This window comes from Garra rufa, chromosome 12 (genome assembly GCF_049309525.1).
Source record: "Garra rufa chromosome 12, GarRuf1.0, whole genome shotgun sequence".
Lineage (NCBI taxonomy): Eukaryota > Metazoa > Chordata > Actinopteri > Cypriniformes > Cyprinidae > Garra > Garra rufa.
In genome coordinates, this window is record NC_133372.1 from 12,669,999 (window position 1) to 12,696,723 (window position 26,725).

The 26,725-nt window shown below is 36.7% G+C and overlaps 2 protein-coding genes across 5 annotated transcripts in view; both read right to left on the reverse strand.

Annotated features, from left to right (window-relative positions):
* The window catches only part of adam23a (ADAM metallopeptidase domain 23a), a 32,937-nt gene extending 9,793 nt beyond the window's left edge, over nt 1-23,144 (reverse strand). For all 4 annotated transcript variants that reach the window (XR_012357214.1, XM_073851292.1, XM_073851294.1 and 1 more), the window contains exons 1-22: nt 22,875-23,144; nt 21,919-22,142; nt 21,379-21,455; nt 16,693-16,756; nt 16,524-16,606; nt 16,153-16,216; nt 15,993-16,065; nt 15,814-15,899; nt 15,636-15,701; nt 15,334-15,402; nt 15,082-15,248; nt 13,260-13,344; nt 13,029-13,116; nt 12,856-12,907; nt 12,640-12,739; nt 8,198-8,269; nt 7,797-7,883; nt 7,596-7,676; nt 3,675-3,725; nt 3,517-3,580; nt 3,239-3,344; nt 49-168 (exon numbers count right to left, since the gene is read on the reverse strand). Coding sequence is in view for 3 of the 4 variants with exons in the window: in XM_073851292.1 (XP_073707393.1) it covers nt 49-168; nt 3,239-3,344; nt 3,517-3,580; nt 3,675-3,725; nt 7,596-7,676; nt 7,797-7,883; nt 8,198-8,269; nt 12,640-12,739; nt 12,856-12,907; nt 13,029-13,116; nt 13,260-13,344; nt 15,082-15,248; nt 15,334-15,402; nt 15,636-15,701; nt 15,814-15,899; nt 15,993-16,065; nt 16,153-16,216; nt 16,524-16,606; nt 16,693-16,756; nt 21,379-21,455; nt 21,919-22,142; nt 22,875-22,953 (1,958 nt within the window). In the remaining variant the exon portion in view is untranslated. The remainder of the gene's footprint in view (nt 1-48; nt 169-3,238; nt 3,345-3,516; nt 3,581-3,674; nt 3,726-7,595; nt 7,677-7,796; nt 7,884-8,197; nt 8,270-12,639; nt 12,740-12,855; nt 12,908-13,028; nt 13,117-13,259; nt 13,345-15,081; nt 15,249-15,333; nt 15,403-15,635; nt 15,702-15,813; nt 15,900-15,992; nt 16,066-16,152; nt 16,217-16,523; nt 16,607-16,692; nt 16,757-21,378; nt 21,456-21,918; nt 22,143-22,874) is intronic.
* A 1,750-nt stretch (nt 23,145-24,894) lies between these two features.
* The window catches only part of zdbf2 (zinc finger, DBF-type containing 2), a 6,325-nt gene continuing 4,494 nt past the window's right edge, over nt 24,895-26,725 (reverse strand). The window contains exon 7 of the mRNA XM_073851827.1: nt 24,895-26,725. This exon is cut by the window's right edge and continues 790 nt beyond it. Within this exon, the coding sequence (XP_073707928.1) occupies nt 25,127-26,725 (1,599 nt within the window). The 3' untranslated portion in view covers nt 24,895-25,126.

A 26,725-nucleotide genomic window follows, 5' to 3' on the forward strand; every position in this document is an offset into this window, starting at 1 on the left:
TGTCCACTCTTACAGGAAGAAAAATGTGGCAGAGATCCAGGAACACACCTGCAGTCCACCAGTCGCCCCTGATGGTTAAATGTGGTAGGAGTGACGTCACCTTTCAGGTTCCCGATCCTTGGGATTCTTCCAGTGTTACTGCACAGCAGGTACCCGCAGAACACATCGCTGTAATTCCACAGGATTTAGAAAGTATTAGAAATGGTTATGAGATTATGTCTAGACGGTAACCTTTGTTCTGCAAATTTCATGTGGGATTCACATATAGATATTTACAGTATTTACTGCTAGAGCAAGCATTCACTGCTTGTTCTCAATTCCTTACACCCACAGAGATCAAGTTGCTGCTGATATTATCAGTAACTCATAAACTCACATGTGAGTACACTATGCCAATAAAACAAGGTTTTCAACACAAAGAAATACCCATGCCAATCTCTGGTAATGGTAAAGATGGGGTTTATCAACTAGAGCAAGGGTCACCAAACTTGATCCTGGAGGGCCGGTGTCCTGCAGAGTTTAGCTCCAACTTGCCTCAACACAGCTGCCTGGAAGTTTCAAGTATACCTATTAAGACCTTGATTAGCTGGTTCAGGTGTGTTTGATTAGGGTGGGAGCTAAACTCTGTAGGGACACCGGCCCTCCAGGACCGAGTGTGGTGACCCCTGAACTAGAGGGTTTCAACAGGGGTTTCATCAATTCGTAAGTTGATGAAAATCTATTAATTAATTAAATCTAATGTAAAATTCAAATAAACGTGGCTCTCATATAACTATAACATAGCTATTCTTCAATGTAAACAGTCTGAAAAGTTGTTAATCAAAAAAGTGCATGATAAATAAAGATATTGTCTCTCAAAAGTAAGAGTCGACTCTGAACTGCCTTAACAAGTCATCATATTTTAGAATCTTCTCCCCGTTAATATATACGTCAATAGGTTACATTTAAGCAATAAGGTACGAGAGGCCGTGCTAACAACGCCCTTCAGCCGTGATTTATTCATGATACAGCACGGCCTCAAGTACCTTATTGCTTTTATAAAACGGTTACCACACAATAACAATATTAAAATCAAAAACATATATTAATTTATATATATTAAGTTTTCATAAAGTAAAATCATTAACTGCCTTCCGCTGTAAAAAGTAGTCCCTAACTGCTGCAGCTGTGTTTACGTTGCTACGGGTGGTTGCTAAGGGGGTTCAATGATACACAAAACCGTTGAGTGAAGCGGTCACAGCTGCTGACCAATCAGAATTGAGGAATGGAACTAACCGTTTTATAAATTAGCATAATCCTGCTTTCCTGCATAATACAAACACTCTGACCTGCCCACAAACAATTTCGCTAGTTAGTCTGTTTACATCATGTAGAGAAGACGCTTTGTTTTGCACTGTAAAAGCAAGTTTGTTTTGTTTTCATTGCCAGAAGATGATAATGTGAAAAAACAGTGGTTCAAATAAATTTTAGCCACTATACCACAGCAATACACTTTGAACATTTTGTTGTGCGCTCATCATTTTACAGAGGACCGCTTTTCTAATTTTTGTGTTCAATGCAGGATTCGCAGTCTGTGCTTTGTTTATTTGGACCAACAAGTGTCTCCGAACCACAATCTGTAAGTATGATTAATTATGTGTACACTATGTGTACATTTTCAGTTGAGTGCTCAAAATATAAATACATTTTTTGTGCTAATATGTGATGTATACCTAGTGCAGCTTTAGATTTCCAGGTGAACCACAATATTGCTGTCTTACTGAAATAATTCTGATAATTCGCTGTGAACCCACTATTTTCTATGAATGTGTCGATTATTGTAGAATGTCTTTGTTCTAATTACTTTGCTTAATAAAAAAGATTGTAGACATATTTTGGTTTACAAACTGTGTCGTTTCATCAGTTATTGTTTCGTGAAATGTTTAGAGTTTAGCAGCTAAACTTTAGCTGTGGACATGATTTGCTTGCATTGTATATGGAAAGACCAATCACAACAGATTTGGCCAGCTGACCAATCTCCTTAAAGGAGAAGTTCACTTCCAGAGCAAAAAATTACAGATAATGTACTCATCCCCTTGTCATCCAAGATGTTCATGTCTTTCTTTCTTCAGTCGTAAGGAAATTATGTTTTTTGAGGAAAATATTTCAGGATTTTTCTCCATTTAGTGGACTTCTATGCTGGCCAGAGTTTGAACTTTCAAAATGCAGTTTAAATGTGGCTTCAAACGATCCCAAATGCAGTTGTAAACGATCCCAGCCGAGTAAAAAGGTCTTATTTTTATTTCAATTTATATACTTTTTTTTTTTTACCTCAATTGCTGGTCGTGTCTTGCTCTGTCTGAACTTTTTTTTTCGGTTCAAGGTTAGGGTATCGTTTTCGACAGTAAGGGTATGTCGAAAAAGTCCCATCTCATTTTCTCCCTCAACTTCTAAATCATCCTACATCGCTGTTTTACCTTTTTTGTTAAGGGTGTTTGATCTTTGCATGTTCACTTTGCAAACACTGGGTCGGTACTTCTGCAACGATGTAGGATGACTTTGAAATTATTTTTTAAGTTAAGGGACAAAATAAGATGGGAGTTTTTTTGACTGTCCTGAACCGGAAAAAAACAGAGATCAGACAAGACAAGATAAATGTTTGAGGTTAAAAAGTATATGAATTGTAATTTTCAAAAAACATATATCCGATCGTTTCACTAGATGAGACCCTTCGTCCTTGGCTAGGATCGCTTACAGCCGCATTTGGGAACGTTTGAAGCTGCATTTTGAAAGTTCAATCTTGGGGCACCATAGAAGTCCACTATATTGAGACAAGGTAGTACATTATCTGTAAATTTTTGGAAGTGAACTTTATCTTTAAGCTCAGCTGCTTCGAACTAATCATTGCATCATCATTGCAAAATTATTCTTATATTAAATGTATATTCTGAAAAACAATTACAAAACATTTTTTTGACCTTAGATGCATTTAAACCTGTTTTAGGGGAGTCCAACACAATATTAGGACACTTTAAAAGACATATGACCTGCTCTATAAAGAGACACACAATTTTTTAAGCTTTCCATCATTTTCGGCAGGCACTAAAGAAGACAGTAAAGAAGCATTAACAGCAAAGCACACGCCCAAGAATTTTGCAGAACTAGAGCCGCCATCTAGACTGACCTGGTTTTGTACCATATTAAAGTTTCATGTTGCCGCATATTCCTGCTCTCCAAATAATTGGGGGAACTGACTCACTGTTTGCTGCAGGGCACCCATTTGTCTCCATCTCTTCCACAGTTCCCTTTTTCTGTCCCCTCTGTATTTAACTTCTCATAGCAGTGCTTCTCTGACCCTCCAGCCTCTGAGAAAACAGACAACAGCAAGAGGAAAAAATTAAAGTGAGACGGAGAAAGAAAAAAGAGGAAAAACAAGCGAGCATGTATTGAAAGACAGAGTGGGTGGATTGCAGTTATTTTAAAATGCTTTTTTGGCAAGAACAGTTGATGCACTCTGAAGGCATCAGCATCACTCACTTGGACCCCAGATGTATTTGCACTGACTCTCCCGGGTCTTACATTCACCGCTGTAACAGCGACCCTGCAATAGCAGCAAACAAAATGTAAAGGGTTTGATTAAAAATAGTCTAAATGTTGTTCTGCCATGTATTTAAATAGCTTTAATAATATCTGACCTGATTAAGCTGACAAGAGTAGCCATCTTGCTTATGAAGATTAGGGGGGCACTGTAAGAATAACAAAGATTTTATAAGTATAAGTATTTTTAATTTTAATGATATTTATTGAGATTTACTTAATGGATATAGCAAGTGACAACTGGACTATCAAAGTTAGTCCTTCAGCCCTGCATAATGCATAATTTTTAGAAGTGTTAAAACTGCAGGCGGGCTGTCATTTAGTGAATAACATGCCTTCTGTTATGCCAGATAGTGAAGCTTGGGGGTGTATTGTGTGAAACGCCATCATCCCTGTGATTGTCATGTAGAAACTGTTGCATCTTCTGAATAAATTAGTGGCCCATTGTCAGAAAACGGTGCCAGTTGTGCTCTATTGTGTAGCCACGACTTACTACAAATATGTGACCCTGGACCACAAAACCAGTCTTAAGTCGCTGGGGTATATTTGTAGCAATAGCCAAAAATACATTGTATGGGTCAAATTATTGATTTTTCTTTTATGCCAAAAATCATTAGGAAATTAAGTAAAGATCATGTTCCATTAAGATTTTTTGTAAAATTCCTACTATAAATATATCAAAATGTAATTTTTGATTAGTAATATGCATTGTTAAGAACTTAATTTGGACAACTTTAAAGGTGATTTTCTCAGTATTTTGATTTTTTTTGCACCCTCAGATTCCAGATTTTCAAATAGATGTATCTCGGCCAAATATAGTCCTATCCTAACAAACCATATATCAATAGAAAGCTTGTTTATTGAGCTTTCATATGATGTATACATCTCAGTTTTGTAAAAATTTAACCTTATGACTCGTTTTGTGGTCCAGGGTCACATATTATTTATAGGAAGAATCAGATACTGGATAGTATTAACACTCAGTTAACTTCCAGAATGTAAATTTCCTGAAAATTTTGATGTTCATGACTGTCTTTCTTCAGCTGAAAAGAAATTGAGGTTTTTGAGGAAAACATTCCAAGATTTTTCTCCATATATTGGACTTCAACTTGGCTTTAAAGGGCTCTACATGATCCCAGCCAAGGAATAAGGGTCTTATCTAGCAAAATGATGGGTCATTTTCAAAGAAAAATACAAAATGTATATACTTTTTTAACCACAAATGCTCGTCTTGCACTTGCTTGATCTCAGCATTATGTAGTCACATTGGAAAGGTCACGCGCAACGTAGGTGGAAGTACCGACACAGTGTTTACAAAGCAAATGTGCAAAGAAAGTTAAATGCCTTTACAAAAAAAAAGGTTGAAAGATTTTAAAGGTGTAGGAGACAATGAGCTTCAGTTTTTCGCCCTACTCCACCTTTTTTATCCAAAGTACAGATGAAGAACTAACCACGCATGTGACATTTTCAACATGATTACATAATGTGTGAAGATGCGCATCGCAGAGCTAGTAAAAAGATTAGCATTTGTGGTTAAAAATTATATACATTTTCTTTTGTTAAGAAAACGACCAATCGTTTCGCTAGATAAGACACGTATTCCTAGGCTGGGATCGTGTAGAGCCCTTTGAGGTTCTATTGAAATGGCAATTTGGAACTTCAACCCACTGGTTTCCATTGAAGTCCACTATATGGAGAAAAATCCTGGAATGTTTTCCTCAAAAACCGTAATTTCTTTTCAACTGAAGAAAGAAAGACATGAACATCTTGGATGACATGGGGGAGTGTAAATTATTAAAACGTTAATTTAAAGGAGAAGTTCACTTCCAGAACAAAAATGTACAGATAATGTACTCACCGCCTTGTCATCTAAGATGTTAATGTCTTTCTTTCTTCAGTCATGAAGAAATTATGCTTTTTAAGGAAAACATTTCAGGATTTTTCTCCATATAGTGGACTTCTATGGTGCCCTGAGTTTGAACCTCCAAAATACAGTTTACAGTGTCCTCCACTAATATTGGCACCCTTGGTAAATATGAGCAAAGGTGGCTGTAAAAAATAAATCTGCGTTGTTTATCCTTTAGATCTTTCATTAAAAAAATTCACAAAATTCGAACCTGTCATTGAAGTAAAACAATGGAAACTGGGGGGGAAATCTTATTATGAAATAAATGTTTTTCTCGAGTTCACGTTGGCCACAATTATTGCCAATCCTTGAAATGTATCTGAGGAAAATATATCTGAAGTATATTCCCATTAATATAAAATTTTTTATATAATATATAAAGTATATAGTATATAATTTTCCAGCCATGACTTTCTGTTCCACAGGATTATAAATATGAGGAACACAAAGACCAAATTCCCCTAATCATCCATCACAAGGAGTAAAACCAAAGAATGTAGTTCTGATGTGCAGAACAAGTTTGTTGGGCTTCACAAAAAAAGAAAGTGGCTGTAAAAAAAAAAGAGCTAACGCATTGAAAATCCTCATTTCCACCATCAAGGCAATAATTAAGACATTCCAATCAACTAAAAATGTTACAAATCTGCCTGGAAGAGGATGTGTGTCTATATCATCCTAATAGATGGTGAAGAGGAGACTTTAAGGGGCCAAAGACACTCCAAGGATCACAGCTGGAGAATTGCAGAGATTATTTGATTATATTTCTTAGGGTCAGAAAGCCTAAAAAAATGATCAAACAGCCCCTACATCACCACATGTTGTTCCAGAGGGTTTCAATAAGAATTCTCCTGGCTCACCCAAAAACAAGGTTAGTCAGACACGACTGGAACTTCAAACAGGACTGGCTTCTATGGTCAGATGAAACAAAAAAATGAGCTTTTTGGCAACAAACCCACCAGATGGGTTTGGTGCAAACAGGGATAAAAAGTACCCCATGCCCACGGTTAAAAATACTGTTGGGTCTTTAATGTTGTGGGCCTATTTTTCTGCCGGAGGTCCTGAACATCTTGTTCGGATACATGGCATCATGGATTCTGTCAAATACCAATGGATAAAAAATTGAAACCTGACTGCCTCTGTTAGAAATCTTATATGGGCTGTGGTTGGATCTTCTATCAGGACAATGATCCAAAACAAACATAAAAATCAATACAAAAATGTGTTACTGAGCACAGAATGAAGCTTGTGCCATGACCGTCCCAGTTCCCTGACCTGAACCCTGAAAAAACTGAAACTGAAGAGAAGAAGCACCAACATGAATCTGGGAATCTGAAGGATCTGGGGAGATTCTGTATGAAGGAATGGTCTCTGATCTCTTGTCAGATGTTCTCCAAACTCATTAGACATAGAAAACTCAGAGCTGTTATTTTGAGAAAAGGACGTTGAAATAATTGGGTGCCAATAATTGTGGTCAATGTGAACTAGAGAAAAACATTTATTTCATAATGAGACCCCCCCCAGCTTCTATTGTTTTACTTCAATGAACGGTTAGAATTTTGTGAATTTTTTGAATGAAATATCTTAAGGATAAATGATGCAGAGGGCACTGTAAATGCGGCTTCAAACAATCCTAAATGTGGTTGTATCTATCTAGCAAAACAATCTTTTTTTATTATTTTAAACGCTCCTCTTGTCTTGTCTGCATGAACTCTGTTTTTTTCCAGTTCAAGACAGTTAAGGGTGTGAGTAGATTATCTGTACATTTTTGTTCTGGAAAGGAACTTCTATTTTAATTGGTAAATGTTAGTTTTTCAAGAAAATGTCAGAAAATTTGCCAAAAAATTTGCTACTCATTGCCATTACATTTTAATGGGGTACATAGAAAAGAAAATTGCTTTTACTGAAGTATGCTTTCAACATGTAGTTCTGTGAAAATGCTTTTCTTTCTGTTCAACCCTTTATACTGTGAAAAGCGCTATACAAATAAACTTGAATTGAATTGAATTGAATTGAATCGAATACTGTGATATTATTAAATGTTTTAAAATTTCAGATGTCATATTTTAATTACTGACATTAAAAACTAGAATAGAATTGAAAGAAATAGCAAGACCTGTCCCGAGTCTCCTGAACAAGTCTCTGATATGTCACAATCATTAACAGCATATCGACAGCTGTATCCGCGTGGGTAAAACTGAAAAAGATGCGGGGACAGGGATTGAGAGAAACAACTCATCAGTGCATTATAAGATACTCGGTTGTTGAGGATGGTGGGAGTTATGATGAATAATGAGGCAAAAGCAAAGTGTCTTACCAAGCATGTGCCGTTGCAGCAGGGGCCGTCACTGCAGTGTGCTCCATTAGACAAAGAACATTTTTTACAGCAGTCTTTATAGCACTCCTGCATGAACAGATCAAACATGTGCACACAGACCAAAAGTTATGCTATGCTATTGTCTGTATGGGAGTATGTTTTACAGTCAAACCAAAAATTATTCAGACACCAGAAATAATTTTTGATATTTTTTTACTAGTGGGTGCAGAAAACTATAGTTCTACAAAATAACGCGAAATAACGACGTATTATAACCAAATATTGTCATATTTTATTACCATTTCTTAATTATAGCGAATAAACTGTGATAATGTGGGAAATGTTGAAGATTTCTGAATAAATTTTGGTTTGACTGTATGTTAAAAAAAAAAAGTGTTTACCATTCGGGCCCCACAGTCACACTCCTCTCCTACTTCCACATAACCATTTCCACATTCTGTAGCCTCAAAGAGCTGTCAACACAAAGCACAAGGTTTATCCAGCATCATGTCTAATATATGACTGTAATTACTTTTTTTAATTTTTGACAGTCCGTCACAATACACGTGAGAACCGATGACAATTAATGTCACTGACATCAAACTTGCTTCAGAATTTCAATTTCGGCTTTCTGTTGCAGACCCCTGTTTTCTGTGGGTTGCAGGTACATGAACAGAACAAACAGAAAGCCACGTAGATCCAAAAATAGATTAGTAGGAGTGAAAAATCCAAAAATAGCACAAAACGCAGCATACATTAATAAAAAGTACGCACACCAAGAAAGCAGGATTTGCAAGAGAGTTACTTTTAGAATAGAGGTGACACTTCCCACTGTGTCTTAAAGAAATAGTTATGAAAATAATGAGCATTTGCTGAAAACGTTCTCACCCTCAGGTCATCCAAGATGTATGAGTTTGTTTATCTAAACAGATTTGGAGAAATGTAGCATTACATCCCCTTATGAAAAAGAAGTTTATTCAAGTGTGCTATTAGTATACGTCTTTTAAACTAAAAACAGGATAGTATACTTTAGTCTACTTTTTTATGTACTTCTCAGAAATATACTTGACAATTAAGTGTACTTGACTTACACTTAGAAAAAGTCAAAGAATCCGTGTTTTCATTGTTATATGCTAGGAGCGCTATTACCACATCTTCTGTACAGAATTTCCAAAACACGAGTGAAGAAGAAACCGAAACAACAGATGCTTCCACATGTAATCTAGCACAATCATCAGACATAAAACAGCATTAAAACTGTGAAACGTTATGATATAAACTGTCGACCCATGAAGAGGTAATAATGACTGTCAAGATTTGGGGTGTTGATCGACTTCATCTACGTTTTGATTATCATAAAGTATACTATCAATATACCTATAAGTTCACTGTTAGTATAATTGCAGTACATACTAAAATATAGATGTAAACTAGTTGTATACTCAAAGTTTACTACTTAAAAAGTATACTTCTATATACTAGAAAGTGGGACAATTTAGTCCCCAGGAGTTTTGAAACAGTACACTAAAATGTATACTACTAGTTCACTGATATTTGTATACTTGCAGTTTCAAAATTCTTGTTTATTTTTTTTTTTGACATATTAGAGTCAAAAAAGGGGAGAAGGGATTTTGGGTATCTAATTTTGTCAAAAAAAAAAAAAAACTTACAACATACAGGAAATGCTATATTATTTACAATTTTTTGGGGAATAAAATGTTGTATAAAATCAAGCAAATTATATATGAACAAATCCCTCTGTAAAAACCTTCAGGATATAGACAGGAATAAAAATGTAATGTTTGGTGTGTGTAAGGACTACCAAAGTGGAGATTTATGGCTCAGTCTAGGAGAAAAAACTCATTTTGAGAAAATGGCCTTTAAAAATATATATTGTAATTGAAATCTATTGACACAAATAGGTACAGTTCTATACAAGAAGCACTTAAAGGAACACTCCACTTTTTTTGGAAATAGGCTCATTCTCCAACTCCCCCCGAGTTAATAAGTTGGTTTTTACCGTTTTGAAATCCATTCAGCCATTCTCCTGTTCTGGCGATATCACTTTTAGCATAGCTTAGCATAGATCATTGAATCCTATTAGACCAATAGCATCGCATTCAAAAATGACCAACGAGTTTCGATATTTGTCCTATTTAATTCTTGACTCTTCTGTAGTTATATGTGTACTAAGCCATAATAAAAGTTCATAGTACATGGTCCTCTTAAACCTTTGAATATATGATAGTCCATATACAAAAAAAAGAAAAACAGTCCAATAAGAAAAATTCCAAAAAGATTCCAAAAATATAATCAAAAAAGGCAATAATTCATCATGCAACTCTGCAAACTCTAAAATCTCAAAAATCACTCTTGAAGAAGGCACAGCTTATTAATAGGCCTTTCCAGTATATTAGACTTTGTTTTGACCAGGACACGACGAACATATCCTCTTTTATCGGGTAAAGTCTTTAAACTATCATATATTCAAAGGTTTAAGAGGACCGTGTACTATGAACTTTTATTATGGCTCCTCTATATATGTAGGTATAATTGCCTAAATATCGTCAATTAAGGGGCCGGGATGTAGAAGCCATAAATGTTAATAATGTTGTTGTGTATACTGTCTCTTTTATAGGTTTATGTTGGTTGCATGTTTGTATGTATTTTCTGTGCTCCCCTAGTGGTAATGGCGATGAATGTCACCCCCCTTTGGGCATTTCCTGTGGGTGGCCATTTTAAACAGGATGTGGTGTGTTGGTGGGGGAAGGGAGACAGTTTTTTGACCTGCAGAGCAACCATCTTGGATTTAGCACCTTCTTGCTTATTTTTCCTTTATTTTTTGTTACAATAAACCATGTTTGAATCACTAAGTGTTTGAGCAGCGTCAATATCACTCTCCCACATGGAAGTGGTTAGAGATTTTGAATAAGAAGCCAATACAGGCTGAGTGGATTTCAAAACGGTAAAAATCAATTTACTAATTTGGGGGGAGTTGGAGAATGAGCTTATTTCCAAAAAAAGTGAAGTGTTCCTTTAACAGTGTTTTTTTGGATGTTTTCTTTCCACTAGTCTAAAAAAAAACTTTATGAAAAACCAAAAAGCCCAAAATCTCAAACTTGACAGGTGCATGAAAAAAAGCAGTGTTTTTGCCTGTAGTGTCTCCCTTTAAGTATACTTAATAAAATAAACTTGAACTTTACTTAAGTATACTTAATAAACTCGAAGTGTACTTCATTTTGGTATGAGTCATTTGCTCAAAAGTGGATGTTCTGCAGTGAATGGGTGCCATCAGAATGAGATAAAAAACATCCCAATAATCCAAGTAATTCACACAAATCCAGTCCATCAATTAACATCTTGTAAAGTCAAATGCTGCATGTTTGTATAAAAACAAATCCAATATTTAGCCATTTTACCCATCACTTCTGGTGAAATGAGTTTATAATCCATATAATAATGCTTCCTCCAGTAAAAATGTTATTAAAAAACCCACTGACATATTTGTTTTAAACTGTTTTGGACTGTTTTTGCTTGTAAATGATGCTTAATCTGTGCATATTTCTCACCTGATTCAGACAAGATGGCTTTTTCACTGGTTAAAGCAATATTATGGATAGAAGACAACATCTTAATGAAATATTTATTCACTACAAACATGCAGATTTTTGCTTCACAAGCAAATAAGTTAATAATGGAGTAAAGTTTAATGAATCACTTGTGGGTTATTGTGGTGTTTTTATCAGCAGTTTGGAATCTCATTCTGATGGCCATTCCCATGGCTTGTGGGTGAGTAAATTTTCAGCAAACTTTGTGGGTGAGTACGTAATCAGAAAACTTAAAATTTTGGGTGAACAATTTCATTTTAAAAAATGTAAAGTAATATTACGGATAGAGGACGTGTTTGCAGTTAAAAATGATACATTTAATGATACATTTGTTCACTGCAAACATGTAGCTTTTTGCTTCAAAAGATGTTAATAATGGAGTAAAGTCAAATGAAACACTTGTGGATTATTTTGGTGTTTTTTTTGTCAGCTGTTTGGACTCCTATTCTGACGGCACCCATTCACTGCAAAGGATCCATTAATGAGCAAGTGATGTAATGCTAAATTTCTCCAAATCTGTTATGATGAAGAAACAAACTACATCTTGGATGGCTTGTGGGTGAATACACTTTCAGCAAACTTTAAATTTTGGATGAACAATTTCGTTTTTAAAAATGTTAAGTAATATTATGGATAGAGGATTTGTTTGAAGTTAAAAACAGCTTAATGATACATTTATTCACTACAAACATGTAGCTTTTTGCTTCAAAAGATGTTAATAATGCAGTAAAGTCAAATGAATCACTTGTGGATTATTTTGGTGGGGTTTTTTTGTCAGCTGTTTGGACTCTTATTCAAAATCTGTTATGATGAAGAAACAAACTATCTACATCTTGGATGGCTTGTGGGTCAGTACATTTTCAGCAAACTTTAATTTTTGGTGAATGATTTCCTTTTTAGAAATGTTAAATAATTGTTTTTATTTTCATTCATTTATTAATTGGCTGGAAAAAAAAAATAGGTACAATTGTTAAAACTGTTTATAAAAAATCTGTATAAAAACAATTCTGCATTTGCTTTTGACTAAAATTTTCCTCACAAATAAAACAAAAATTGTATTTAGTGAAAAAAATCTATGAAAAGTGCATTGTGAGGTGCTGACTGTCAAGCTCCAAAAACCACATAAATGTGCCTTTATGAAAAACATGACATTAAAATTCACTGCAGTTATATATGCAGGTGAAAAAGTTTTTTGCATATCTTTGTGTGTTGTCCACACTATTCTTCAAGCCTACCTTGTTGGGTTTGTTAAACAGACATGAAGCACCACCTCTCAGAAGAAAGTTCCTGTAGTCAGTGATGCTGCATTTGGAAAACCTGCGTGGGTGTTGCACTCTGCGGAGGAGAACAGAGAAAAATAAACCTACGCAAATCAAAAAATATGACAGGAGCTAAAATGCCCGGCAGGTAGTCAGGAGAGGCTACAGAATAATGCGTGTGTTGAACGATACCCAGTGTCTTCCATTATACATCCCACCCATGAATCCATGCAGCCGCACTCCTCTGAGAGAACACAAGAGTGAGTGAGAAAGCCTGTGAGTTGACTTTAAAATCTTTTTAAAATTCTTACAGTAAACAAGTAAAAAATCCAGAAGTTTGACAGCAGGAGGTGAAACAAACTTACTCCTCCTGGTCACAGGATCCCACTGGATCCCCAGATTCTGTGCTAAGCTCTGAGAGAGGGAAGCAGCCATTGTCCATGTGCTGCCAAACTGAAAGAGAGGAACAGGAACAGCAGTGCATGACAGCAGCGCTAAGATGACACTTCATTTGTCATTTAGAATGACTCTAAGGTAAGGTTTTACAGTAAATTGCCTAGTCTGTCTACCCAGAATGCTGTGTGCGTCAGCCTTACCTCATTAACACCAATTCCTTTTCCTTTGGAACACACACCACCAATATATGCAACACCGCTCCGACCATAATGAAACGTCACATTCCTGCAAGCAGAAAAAGATCTTTTTCATTGTCACCACTTTCCCTTTTTCTGTAACCGTATTACCAAACAGCGCTATTTAGGTGAATTCTTGGGAAACTGTGTTTTCTGTACCAGAAATGTTCATTTTTTTCATGAGAAATCAAATTTGCCTTGATCTTCTGGCATATACAAGTGCGGTAAAAAGTTTACACCCCCCTTTTAAGAATCTGCAAAATGTTAATTATTTTGCCAGAATAAGAGGGATCATACAAAATGCATAAAAATCACATAAAAGATGTTTACATATAGCCCACAAGAATTATTAAATTAATTTAAATTACCTCATTCAAAAGTTTACATCCCCTTGATTCTTAATACTGTGTCATTACCTGAATGATCCACAGCTGTGTTTTTTTTTTTGTTTAGTGACAGTTGTTCATGAGTCCTGAACAGCTAAATGCCTGCTGTTCTTCAGAAAAGTCCTTCAGGTCCCACAAATTCTTTGGTTTTCCAGCATTTTTGTGTGTTTGAACCCTTTCCAACAATGACTGTATGATTGTGAGATCCATCTTTTCACACAACTGAGGCACTCATATGAAACTATTACACAAGGTTTAAACACTTCAGAAGAAAAACCATGAACTTTTTGAATTTGAAGATCAGGGTAAATTTAACTAATTTTGTCTTCTGGAAAACATGTAACTATCTTCTGAAGCCTCTGAAGGGCAGTACTTAATGAAAAAAAATTGATATTAAGGCAAAATAAAAATGTACACATCGCCATTCTGTTCAAAAGTTTTTTGTTCAAAAGAATTTGCAGGAAGAACAGCAGGCAGTTTAACTGTTAAGGACAACTATCATTAAACAAAAAACACAGCTGTGGATCAACAGTACTAAGAAGCAATAGCATTAAGAATCAAGTGGATGTAAACTTTTGAACAGGGTTATTTTTCTAAATGTAACTATTATTTTTTCTTGTAAACTTTATGTGAACACATTTTATGTGAAATATCTTATACAGGTCAGTACTAAATAAACAATAACATGCATTTTGAATGATCCCTCTTATTTTGGTAAAATAATCACCATTTTGCAGATTCTGAAAGGGGGATGTAAACTTTTGACCTCAACTGTAAGAGGTCTTTGTATCATTATAACATCCTCCTCATTATGAACAAAGCATTTATTTAATCAAGCTTCAAAAATGGCTTGTTTGGAAGTGAAAAGAACGTTTGCTTTGACGCGTTCCGTTTAAACAGCTCGTTTGCATCTTTGTACAGATATCAGAAGGATCCCAGTGTAAAAAAACAAGTGAATAGTTCATTTTTACTGGCATTCCAGATCATCTCTGAGGAATGTCCGGACTTCGGAGCATGCTGTTTTGTTTTACAAAGAAACATTTGTTAAAAGGTGAAGGGGAACTAGATCTGACTGCAGCTGCATCACAAACGGTAAGTAAAATGATTTCATAATGCTCTGTCTGGAAATTATTTTTTAATTTTGATCATGTTGTCAAAACACTCACATGCAATAGCGAGGGGGTGGGGCGTTAATACTGTTCCTATGCAATGACGTTAGCCAATCATAACAGTGGCCGATTACAGAAAAGCCTTAAAAACGGATCGTTTCAGACAGGGTCAGACTGAGAAATTTTCCACATATTTCTTAGTTTTTTGTGCTTTATAAACATTATAAGTAAACCTCAAGGAACATATTAAAGTAATTTAAAAAATCTATAACCCAAGAGACTGCCACTCACGTGAAGAGGTGCACTGCATCAGCGTTGACGTTGATGTTCTGTTGTCTGTACTTTGAAAAATCTTTTAACATTTCCAATGGTTTCACGCTCAGCGGAATCCGATCCCTGTCACTCCAAATCTCCACAGCAACCAATACCACACGCGTATTCAGCTGCTCCTTAAAAATCTAAAAGAATATCATTCCGATTTTATCATTCCGAGTTGGGCGACTATTAGGGAAATATTTTACAGCCAAAAATAAGTAAACATACAGCGTCTACAAAGTTGACCACAGATTTGGCAAAGTTCCGGGTAAGCTTTTTATTCTTATGCCTTTTAAACTGTAAAAACAAGAAAAAAGGCAAATCAGTTTCAAGGTATTCTGAACATTTTTGACTCTGCAGTATGAAAAAAGTAAGGAAACATTTGATATTAAGTGCCCTCTAGTGGATATTTTCAACAAACCACTTACAATAATCAGTGCTTTGATTAAAAACTATAAAAAGACTAAGCTTTAGACTAAGCTAAGACTAATTTATACAGGATGCTTGTAATGTGTTGTCTACAAACCCACCGTGTTGTGGTCAGCGACAATCATTATTTCCAGATACTTCATTTCCTCAAAAATGTTACGTGGCATCTTAAAAAAAAAAAAAAAAATCAGTTATACATTCAGAAAGCATAGTGTTTAAGTATAAGGTAGCACATGGAAACAACAGAGCACATGGAAACTGTTGAGAGTAATTTCTTACAGCTCTTTTCCTCCGTCTCTTTAACCAAGGCATACTAGCTAAAATACGTTTCTCCTCTTCTTTTTCCTCAACTGGGTCATCAGCAGCTGAGGGAAACAGACATGAAGGTAACCATGGAGATGAGGGTGTGGATATAATATCTCACCGTATATCTGTTACCAAGACCTTGGCACACTTACCCCAGTCACCTGGGACAGAGGTCACATGGAGCGATGACGTTCGACGTAAAGTGTGGGGTCGTGCTTCTGTTTCCTAAAAGGTACAAACGTGATGGCATTTGTAAACAGGCTGTTTACATAATGAAACCGAATAGGATAAGCTAAAACGATGCGATCTTACCACATTGTGAGTTTGTTTCAGAGGCTCAATGAGATAGACAAAATTACCATCATCAAACATCCCACTGGAAGAGTGAAGCACAAGAAAGATTGGGAGAAGACAGTCAGGGATGTCAGTTGGAAAAAGGATACGGGAACAAGCACAGATAAAACCGCAATGAGTCAAATCACTTGTCAGTGGCAAGACGAAAACCACAGCCTCTGCGCTCTCTCTCTTGGCTGCTCTCTGTGACACTCAACCACACACTAACATGGTGACATTCAAATCTTTTCATGTGTACCAACAGCCATCTGGCCTCACAGTAGGTCTCCAGGTCAGGTTTTCTCTCTTTATCTCACTCGCACACATATAAACAAAACATGCTCTCTTACTGAAGCCCGTTGCAGGTGGATAAAGCTACACGGGAGTCTTCTTTTCCTCTCACGCGGCCGTGGTAGTAGCAGTGCTCCCCGCCCTAAACAAACGCACATTCATCACTGCAATGTAGTGGTTATTTTCAGGCCTCTGTTTGATATTGATGTGCTGGTCTTTGTGTCTTACCCTGGAGAGAACAGGCTTGTCTTTCTCATAGTGGATTTCCATATAATCTGAAGAGAGCAGATCGCTAAAATCAAAGTGAGAGAGAGAATTCAAAGGGGCAATTTTGCATTAATTATCCAGCAACACAACAATAAAAAAGCCCTGGATCCCGTGCACCTATGTGCTTAATAAGCATGCACTGGGAGAACACTGTCTTCTGTATCAGCTGTTCTAGCTGTGGGACCTTCGGGCTGTTAGTGGATCAGAAGCTGCATCCCATCATCAGTTTGTTAAGGCATAGTAAATATACATGAAATGCATTAAATATGTATTTGAAATAGCAAATTGTGGCTATATGAATGTTGTATTGTAAATATATACACTGCAAAAAAGGTTTATCTTACTATTTTTATCTTGTTTCTAGTCAAAATATCTACAAATTCTTACATTAATATGCATTTATTAGATACGCAAAATAACGTAAGACAATAAACCTTGTTTTAAGCAAAATGCACTTAATTTAGTTTTCCCCCCTGGAAGTAAAATGATCTACCAGATTCTTAAAGCAAAAGTATTTTACTTACCCCACTGGCAAATAATTTTACTTACTTTAAGCAAACTGCACTTCATTTAGTTTAATTCCCCTGGAAACAAGACTTAATACCTTATGTTATTTTGCTTATCTAGTAAATGCATCTTAATTTAAGAATTTTTAGATATTTTAACTAAAACCAAGACAAAACACTAAGTAAGATAACCCTTTTTTGCAGTGTACACAACAGCATCACTAGCTGAATTCACCATCAAATATTTTGTGAAGAAAACAGAAAAGTCCCTTGATCCCATGATCACAAACACTTCTGTTGTTGGAGCTGATTCTATTTTTATCACTGTCACAAGTTGACAATTAATCAGGCTAAATGCATTTTAGCTTGCAAATATGGACACTTGCAAACATTTTTCTTCTCATGAAAAGAAAGTAGATAGCAATAATAATTCTTATTTATTACTTAAAAGGATAGCTCACCTAAAAATAAAAATTCTGTCATTAATATTCACCCTCCAAAATATTCAGTCACCTGTAAGACTTTGTTCATCTTTGGAACACAAATTAAGACATTTTCGATGAAATCCGAGAGCTTTCTGACCCTGCATTGACAGCAACGCAACTACCATGTTCAAGGTCTAAAAGGTAGTAAGGAGGACACTGTTAAAATAGACATAAAATGACATCAGTTGTTCAAGTTGTTTTTTAGTTTTTGTAAGTCTTTAACGCAGGTTCATGAGAGTACCACGACATTGTTGAATACAGTAGTTATTTTTATTTTCTTCTCCCACAAAAAGTTTTCTCGTAGCTTCCTAAAATTAAGGTTGATCCACTGATGTCACATAGACTACTTTAATGATGTTCTTACTACCTTTCTGGGCCTTGAACATGTCAGTTGCATTGCTGTCTATGCAGGCTCAGAAAGCTCTTGGATTTCATCAAAAGTATCTTAATTTGTGTTCAAAGATGAACGAAGGTCTTATTGGGTGAGTAATTGATGACAGAATGTGAAGTGAAATGATGTGCACATTAAATGTGACCCTGGACCACAAAACGAGTCATAAGGATAATTTTTTTTTAAATTGAGATTTATACATAATATGAAAGCTGAATAAATAAAGCTTTCCAATAATGTATGGTTTGTTAGGATATGAAGAATATTTGGATGAGATACAACTATTTGAAAATCTGAAGAATCTGAGGGTGCAAAAAAATCTAAATATTGAGAAAAGTCACCTTTAAAAGTTGTTCAAATAGTGCTTAGCAATATATATTACTAATCAAAAATTACATTTTGATATATTTATGGTAGGAAATTTACAAAATATCATCATGGAACATAATCTTTACTTAATATCCTAATGATATTTGGCATAAAAGAAAAATCTATAATTTTGACCCATATGTATTTTTGACGTTTGCTACAAATATAACCGTGCTACCTGTCCAGGGTCACAAATGGGATAAAACATTGGACCGCCTTGTGTTTCATTTTAAGAACTAAAAACCCTGAGACCTCTTTCAAAAAATGAGGGTGAATAAATGCTGACCAAATTGTTTTCATCCTTTAAAACACAGCTTCTGAATTATGAAAACATCAGATGACACCTGATAAAACTATGCTGCGTTCTCTAATTGTGCAAAATGTAACTTGTATGCAAAAATAGATAAAAAATATTTTAATATGTGACCCTGGACCACAAAACCAGTCATAAGGTTAAATTTGACAAAACTGAGACTTATACATCATATGAAAGCTCAATAAATAAGCTTTCTATTGATGTATGGTTTATTAGGATAGGACAATATTTGACTGAGATACATCTATTTGAAATCAGAAATCTGAGGATGCAAAAAAATCAAAAAGACTGAGAAAATCACCTTTAAAATTGTCCAAATTAGGTTCTTAACAATGCATATTACAAATCAAAAATTACATTTTGATATGTTTACAGTAGGAATTTTACAAAAAATCTTCATGGAACATGAACTTTACTTAATTTCTTAGTGATTTTTGGCATAAAAGAAAAATCAAAAATTTTGACCCATGCAATGTATTTTTGGCTATTGCTACAAATATACCCCAGTGACTTAAGACTGGTTTTGTGGTCCAGGGTCACATATGAGCTGCCAACCTACATCCCGTCTTCTGTGACTACCACAACTTTTAAAGAGCAGCTAAAGACACGCCTCTTCCAGAAGCACTTAAGCACTCCACAACAAAAGCACTTACTACTGAAAAAATACTTTCTCTTCTTGTCAGCATTTTAGCTTCGCTTTAGCTTGTTTCCTTATCTAGCTTTCTACTAAACCTAGCATTGCATACTAAGAATATTGTTGGCTACATGACAAATTGCTTGTGATGTTTCTGATTCGAATTTGCTTTGGATAAAATTATCTGCTAAATAAATAAATGTAATTAAGGAGCTTACATAAAACACCTCATAACCCAGCTAGCAAAGTTATGAAAACCCATTAAATGTACTCTGAATGTTAAAAACATATCATTTTTTAAATGTTTAAAAAACATTTTTTCTTGGTTTTGTTCAAATGTTCAAGAAAACATTAAGCAAAAAGTTACTGAAAAAAATACTTGTGAATGTTTACTGAACCCTCTGAAACTAATAAATATTAAAGGGATAATTCACCCAATAATGAATATTCTGTCATTAATTACTCACCCTCATGTCGTTCCAAACCTGTAAGATCTTTGTTTATCTTCGAAACACAAATTAAGATATTTTTGATGAAATCCGAGAGCTTTCTGACCCTGCATAGACAGCAAAGGTCCTATCACGTTTAAGGCATAGCGAGGTACCAAGAACATTGCCAAAATAGTCGGGGGAGTAACTCAGGGAAGAATAATTGTTGAATAAAGTCGTTACTTTTGGTGTTTTTTTTTGCGTGAAAAAAGTATTCTCGTAACTTCATAAAATTATGGTTGAACCACTGATGTCACATGGACTATTTATGTTTATGTTCTTGGTACCGTTCTGGGCTGAAACCTTGCTGTCTATGGAGGATCAGAAAGCTCTCGGATTTCATCAAAAATATCTTAATTTGTGTTGCAAAGATGAACGAAGGTCTCACACAGGGGTGCCCAACCCTGTTCCTGGAGATCTACCATCCTAAAAAGTTCAGTTTCAACCCTGATCAAACACACCTGAACCAGCTAATTAATCTCTTAGGTAGCACTTGATAATTACAGACAGCTGTATTAGAGCAGGCCTGGAACTAAAGTCTGCAGGTAGGTAGATCTCCAGGAACAGGATTGGGCACCCCTGGTCTTACAGGTTTAAAACAACACGAGGGTAAGTAATTAATGACAGACTTTCCATTTTGGGTGAACTATCCCTTTAACATTTAAAAATAGTTAGACGGATATCTGAATGAAATGTTCCATAAGTGATTAATAAATAATGTTGCTGTGCTAACATTTTGAGAATATTATTGAAGACCACATAACGTTGAACAAACATTATATTAATGTTACTGGAAGAATATTTGCTGATAACTCTGAGGGAACCTTGCCAAAATGTTTTGAGAATGTTCCCTGTTACCTGGGACACCAAAGGCTAACATTGTAATGCATTGAATGCAGCATTCACACAGTTTTAACAAAGAGCAGTTCAGGCAGCATTTAAACCACAATGGGATAACTGAATAAATTGAATTTGTTTGATAAGCTCGCAACAAAATTTAGCAAGGGATTTTAGGAATCAGAAACACCATGCACCTATTAATGCAAAAGGGAAAAAAATATATATTTTCTAACTAAACAACAGAGCAATTCTGCACTCTTGCAAGCAAATCTGTCTTTTTCTACTCAGACACACACACACACACACACACACACACACACACACACACACATGTTGGGTTTACATGTTTTATGGGGACATTCCATAGGCGTAATGGTTTTTATACTGTACAAACCGTACTTTCTATCGCCCTACACCTACCCTACACCTAAACCTAGCCCTCACAGGAGATTGTGCACACTTTTACTTCATCAAAAAAACTCATTGTGCATGATTTATAAGCCTGTTTCCTCATGGGGACCTGAGAAATGTCCCCACAAGGTCAAAATCTACTGGTATTCCTATCCTTGTGGGGACATTTGGTCCCCACAACGTGATGAATACCAGGTACACACTTACTTGTTTAAAGTAAGGTCCAAAGTGAATGTGGTGCCAAAGGCGTCCAGCTGGAAACTTGCTTGGGCCAGGTGGACATCCTGTGGTCAGGGAGATAAACAGGGGCTCATTAACACTTCACAAAACAAACATATGTCACTATATCAAACCTGCCAGCAAAGTCTGCAAATGTTCTTCAAAAAATCTTTTTGTGAACATTACATTTCTGCAGACACATTCAATCCCAACAAGCAAATCTCTGTAAGTGCATCGGTAGATAAAACATCTGCTTGAGAGCATCATAAATCACACAGCTGTGCTGTTTTACAGCAAAAATACTGCACTGGCAAAAGCAAAGTGAAAGTGTGTGCACAATGCAATCCCACAACGTCTGTTCAGTACAGAGAGCGGGGGGAGCAAAAACTGCTTCTTTTGCGAAAAGTGTGTTAGATTTGTGAGGGAGGGCCAGTGAACTTGAATCAGCCCTGAGAATTTGGACATACTGCACCATTCAGCTCCTAGCGGTTTGAAAGGAAGTGTTAGGGAGACAAGACTATGTCTCACCTGTCCATCACCAGCCTGGTTCTTCGCCCGAGTGTCCAGGTCATGATACGTGCTCTCCGACTCCTCATTCAAGTAGTAGATGAGCCTGGATGGATATGTAACGGTGACCTGGTGCTCTCCGGTTTTTCTTCCCGTGGAATTGGCCAATGTCGCCGCTGTCGCTTCTCGCGGGGTCTCAAACACGTGCTGATCCCTGAGATCCTCATTCTGTCCGGAGCTGGAAACTGCAGGACAGGAGCAATTGTTTACTGCTTTACAGTCTCCATCTCGGAGAGGGATCCCGTCAATTATATATGAACGTGTGCCAGCAGTTGCAGCCCTGTGATGCTGCAGAGAAGCTGCGCACAGATCTCCCTTATGCAGATCTCGGAGTATCAAACGGAGGCACTACGGCTGATAACCAAATAAAACACTGAAATCTGATCACACATATAAGATGAGAGGGCCAGACGTGAGACACGTAATGGCAGAATTAAGAGAAATAAGAGACACTTATTGGCAAAACATAACCATATCAGTTTGTTTTTTCTCAACTTTATCAGCTTTGGATATCTGATATCTGAATTGTAAAAGCTTTAGATTGGCATCATGTCAGCTAATAATAATCTATTGTCATTGTAATCGAATTAAGATTCAGCGCGCCTCTCTAAGTCCTTACCATGTTCCCATACGGCACCATACTAATGGGGCTGTCAACCCATACAGAGGCCTTCAAAAGCTTTTACCCCCCTCTGCATAGATTGACACGTATAAACGGCCGTAAACACAGTTAAGTAATGGAGGCGGCTCAATCAAAGCGCCTACAGAACCTGCGTATTTAGCTGGGATTTCCTACCGCAACAAAAGGCGTTGGAAAAACACCTTGCACTAATACCAACGTAGCGCACAGCAAATATCGAATAAAAACGTTGTATTATGTAAATACCAAAGTTAGGCAAGATAAACATCATACTCACCCGTTGAGGTTGAGGCGAGAGAAGATGGCACGGAAATAAATATGCTAGCGAGCAGACACAGATGGAATATCAGACGCATGATTCATATTTGAAGACTAAAAAAACTGTCATCAGCGCATCAATTTACAGTCCATTATTACGAGAGCGATTTTGGTGCGTATCCCGCGGGAAGAGGGGGAAATCCTTCATGCAGCATCGGAGACTGAGGGGTGGGTAGCACGGTTGGGATGCTGAGGGGTGGGGAGGACTGGGAAGAAGGCGAAGGGGTGGCAGCTCGGATGGATGGAAGGCGGTGGCCAAGCAGCTCATATCGTAAGGGAAGCCAATGCGATTGCGCAGTGCATCTTCTGCTGCGCTGACGCGTCAGCCATCCTCACTTTGTACACTCGCCAACACACTCACTCATCCTTCCTAGCTAATTTACCATTTAATTCTCAATGGTAACAACTAGAATGATTATACACTAGCCCACAGGCTCTAAAATTAAAGCGTATAGGTTAATTAGTTAATTAAAAGTGTATAAATAAATAATTAAGCTGACTTATTTTATATTTATAAATCTGTATTATACAGTCAAACTAAAAATGATTTAGTCACCAGATATATTGTAAAATTGATACATACCTTTCTATCAAAGTTATCTGACATTACCAAAATGATTTTGTTCTAACAGTTTAACTCTTGAGTTCTTCTCATATTTTATTACCATTTTCTACACTATAGCAAATAAACTGTGATAATGTGAGACATGTTGAAGGTATCTGAATAAATTTTGGTTTGACTAATATATTTGTGATTATCAAGATTAATTTGTTCTGACACAGTTTAACTCTTGACTTCTTGTCATATTTTATTACCATTTTCTAAACGGTGATGTGAGAAAGGTGTCTGAATAAATTTTTGACTGTATAAGCTTATTGCTGCCTTACATGCAAATGTATTCTTGTATTGCATTTATGTTTTTTTCTTTCACTTTTTCAACCCACAGCATTGCAGTTTTGTACTAAGGAATATAATCTGCTATGTTTCCACTATATTTGTATATAGACCCTAATACTTGTATGTATTGCTCTCTGTAAAATGTTGGCCTTGTAAAGACCTGTTATATTCAGGCTACCATAGTCACTCAGGAGACATATTTGTGACCTTGGACAACAAAACCCATCTTAAGTAGCACAGGTATATTTGTAGCAATAGCCAGAAATACACTGTATGGGTCAAAATTATCATTTTTTTCTTTTATGCCAAAAATCAATAGGATATTAAGTAAAGATCATGTTCCATGACAATATTTTGTAAATTTCGTACCATAAATATATCAAAACTTTTGCTAATCAAAAAAAATAAATAAAAAAAAATTGATTAGTAATATGAATAAGAACTTAATTTGAACAACTTTACAGGTGTTTTTCTCAATATTTAGATTTTTTTTGCACCCTCAGATTTCAGATTTTCAATAGCTGTATAAGGCCAAAAATTGTCTAACAAACCATACATCAATGGAAAGCTTATTTATTCATCTTTCAGATAATGTATAAATCTCAATTTCAAAAAATGTACCCTTATGACTGGTTTTGTGGTCCAGGGAAATGTTTAATTTCTTCTCTAGCCACAAAGGAAAGAAAAGATAATGAACCAGCTTTACTTTTTAAAACATATTGCAGCTTTTGCTCACTTTCATGGGTTTTTCTTAGATGCTTTGATTTTGATCTCAACAACCATTAGGAAAAGTGTTAGTGTAATAATATATGCACATAAAAGATCACCTTTATCTCTGCAGTGGGAGCAAACATTAATCCACATTTAAACTACATAGCGTAAAAGGCCTATAAAGGCATTTGTATTGTGTGTTTGTGAGAGAGAATGAATGGCTGATTCCCAAAGAGCACATTTGCTCCTTGGGTACGCTGTGTATTGCTGACTTAAGCAATTTTTGCATTTGTTGGTTTGCTATTTTAATAGAGTGCCGAAACCCATTGTGAAAGAAACATGCTCTAATATACATATCAAGGACAAAAAATATTCCTTATAAATTTAATGTACAACCATCAACCTTTGAGAAAATACCCATTATAAACTTAAAAAATATACTCATTACAAGTTAAAAAATGCATTTGACAAATAAAAAAACATTTACAGACAAAAAATGAACTTCAACTAGAAACAGTCAGCTGAAATTCAAACTGTGCAAAACTATACAGCATTTGATGAACAGAAGACAGCTTATGCTCATGGCTGGTGTCTGATAACGTTCAGTCTGCTATATGTACAGCGGCGGTCCTCCCCCTCACTCTCTTCTGCTGACTGGCACTGAGCATTGTATTTATTTGTTCAGAAGAGGATGTAATAACCGGCTGAATCGCCAGTTTAGAGGAAGCCGATGATCTAAGTGAGGCCCTAGCAGGGCTCTTGTTTCTAGGAGATGTCCTACATTCTGCAGATATACGGGAGCTAACGCTTCGCTGGAGGTTGCCTTGGGATTTTGCTTTGCGCTGTGGTTTGGGTGACTTCCTCTTGGTCCTGTAAGGGGGTACTGGTGGTCTCTTGGCTGGAGTCAAAGGTCCAGCCCTCCGTGAGCTACGTCTGATTGGTGTTTGGTCAACTGGTGTTTGTTCCTCTTGTTCCAGTCCTCCAACCTTGTAGGAACTGCCCGCGCAAGAGTGAGAAAGTGCTTTGGAAGAGTCATCCACGTGGGTAGATGGTGTGAGGCGTCCGAGGAGGAAACAACTGCTACTTGAGATAGAGGAGCGGGTGAATAAGGCTCTTCGGCTGCTAGACAAAGAAGAACCAGGTTCTGAGGGGCCACCGCTATCCAGAATAGAGTCTGAGGTGGAGGTACATAGATCAACCATGCTGCTCCTACCACGGCCCCTCCGAGAACCTCCTGATGAGTGCCCCTGCCTCTCCTTATTGATATCAGGGCTAAGGCTACGGAATAGCTGTCGGACATGTGAAAGTGATTTGGAATTAGGAGGTGAAGACATGCCTTTCGGTGGACTCTTTAAGATCCTGTTGGTCAATGGGTCGTAGAACTTTAGAGGGGTCTTTTTGTATTTGTATTTCAAGCCACCATCGCTATCACATGACTTCCGCTTCCGCCCTGCTTTCTTAATAGGAGTGGGCTTGGAGATTCCTTGACCCCCATCTGGGGAAGAAAGCACATAGACCACAGTTTTGGGCTGTAGGGGACTCATTATCTTGCAGTATGAAGCTGGAAGCTTCAAAGCACAGAGTCTTGTCTTCATGTCAGGGGTCCTTTCAGGGCTAGGGCATTGCTGGGGCTCTTCACTGTGTGTTGAGGGCAATGTTTCTTGAGACGATTTTCGCCGCACCACAGGGCAGCTAAGAGGGATGGTCTGTGTGCCGTGGCTTACCTTTACCACTTGGCAACGTGATGCAAGTCTGTAAATTCTTCGCTTAGGTTTCTTCAACAAAATAGCGGAATGTTTCGGGTCTTCTTCATTGTGATCCATGAGTGGCAAGATGCCTGTAGGCTCCCACCCAGCATTATCTTCCTTCTCTTTTTTGTCCTGGTTCTTTTTCTTTCTTCTTTTCTTTTTGTGCTTACCAAACCTAGCTAATGATTCACTATCGAAATAGCAACGGAACTGGCCTTGTTGGAACTCTTTTACTATGGAGTCTATCTTCATGTCATCTTCAAACATCACCTGTGTTAATGTTTTGCCAACAAAAGACTGTGGTATATGGGGAAGATCAGGAAACACCTTCTCAGCAGAAATCTCCTCAGGTGTTCCCACAGTGTATAGGGCTGTGTCCAGCTGAGTCTGGTATCCTTGGTCTTCAAGGTTTATATGCACTTCCACTAACTCGGCTAAATTTTTTTCTTCACC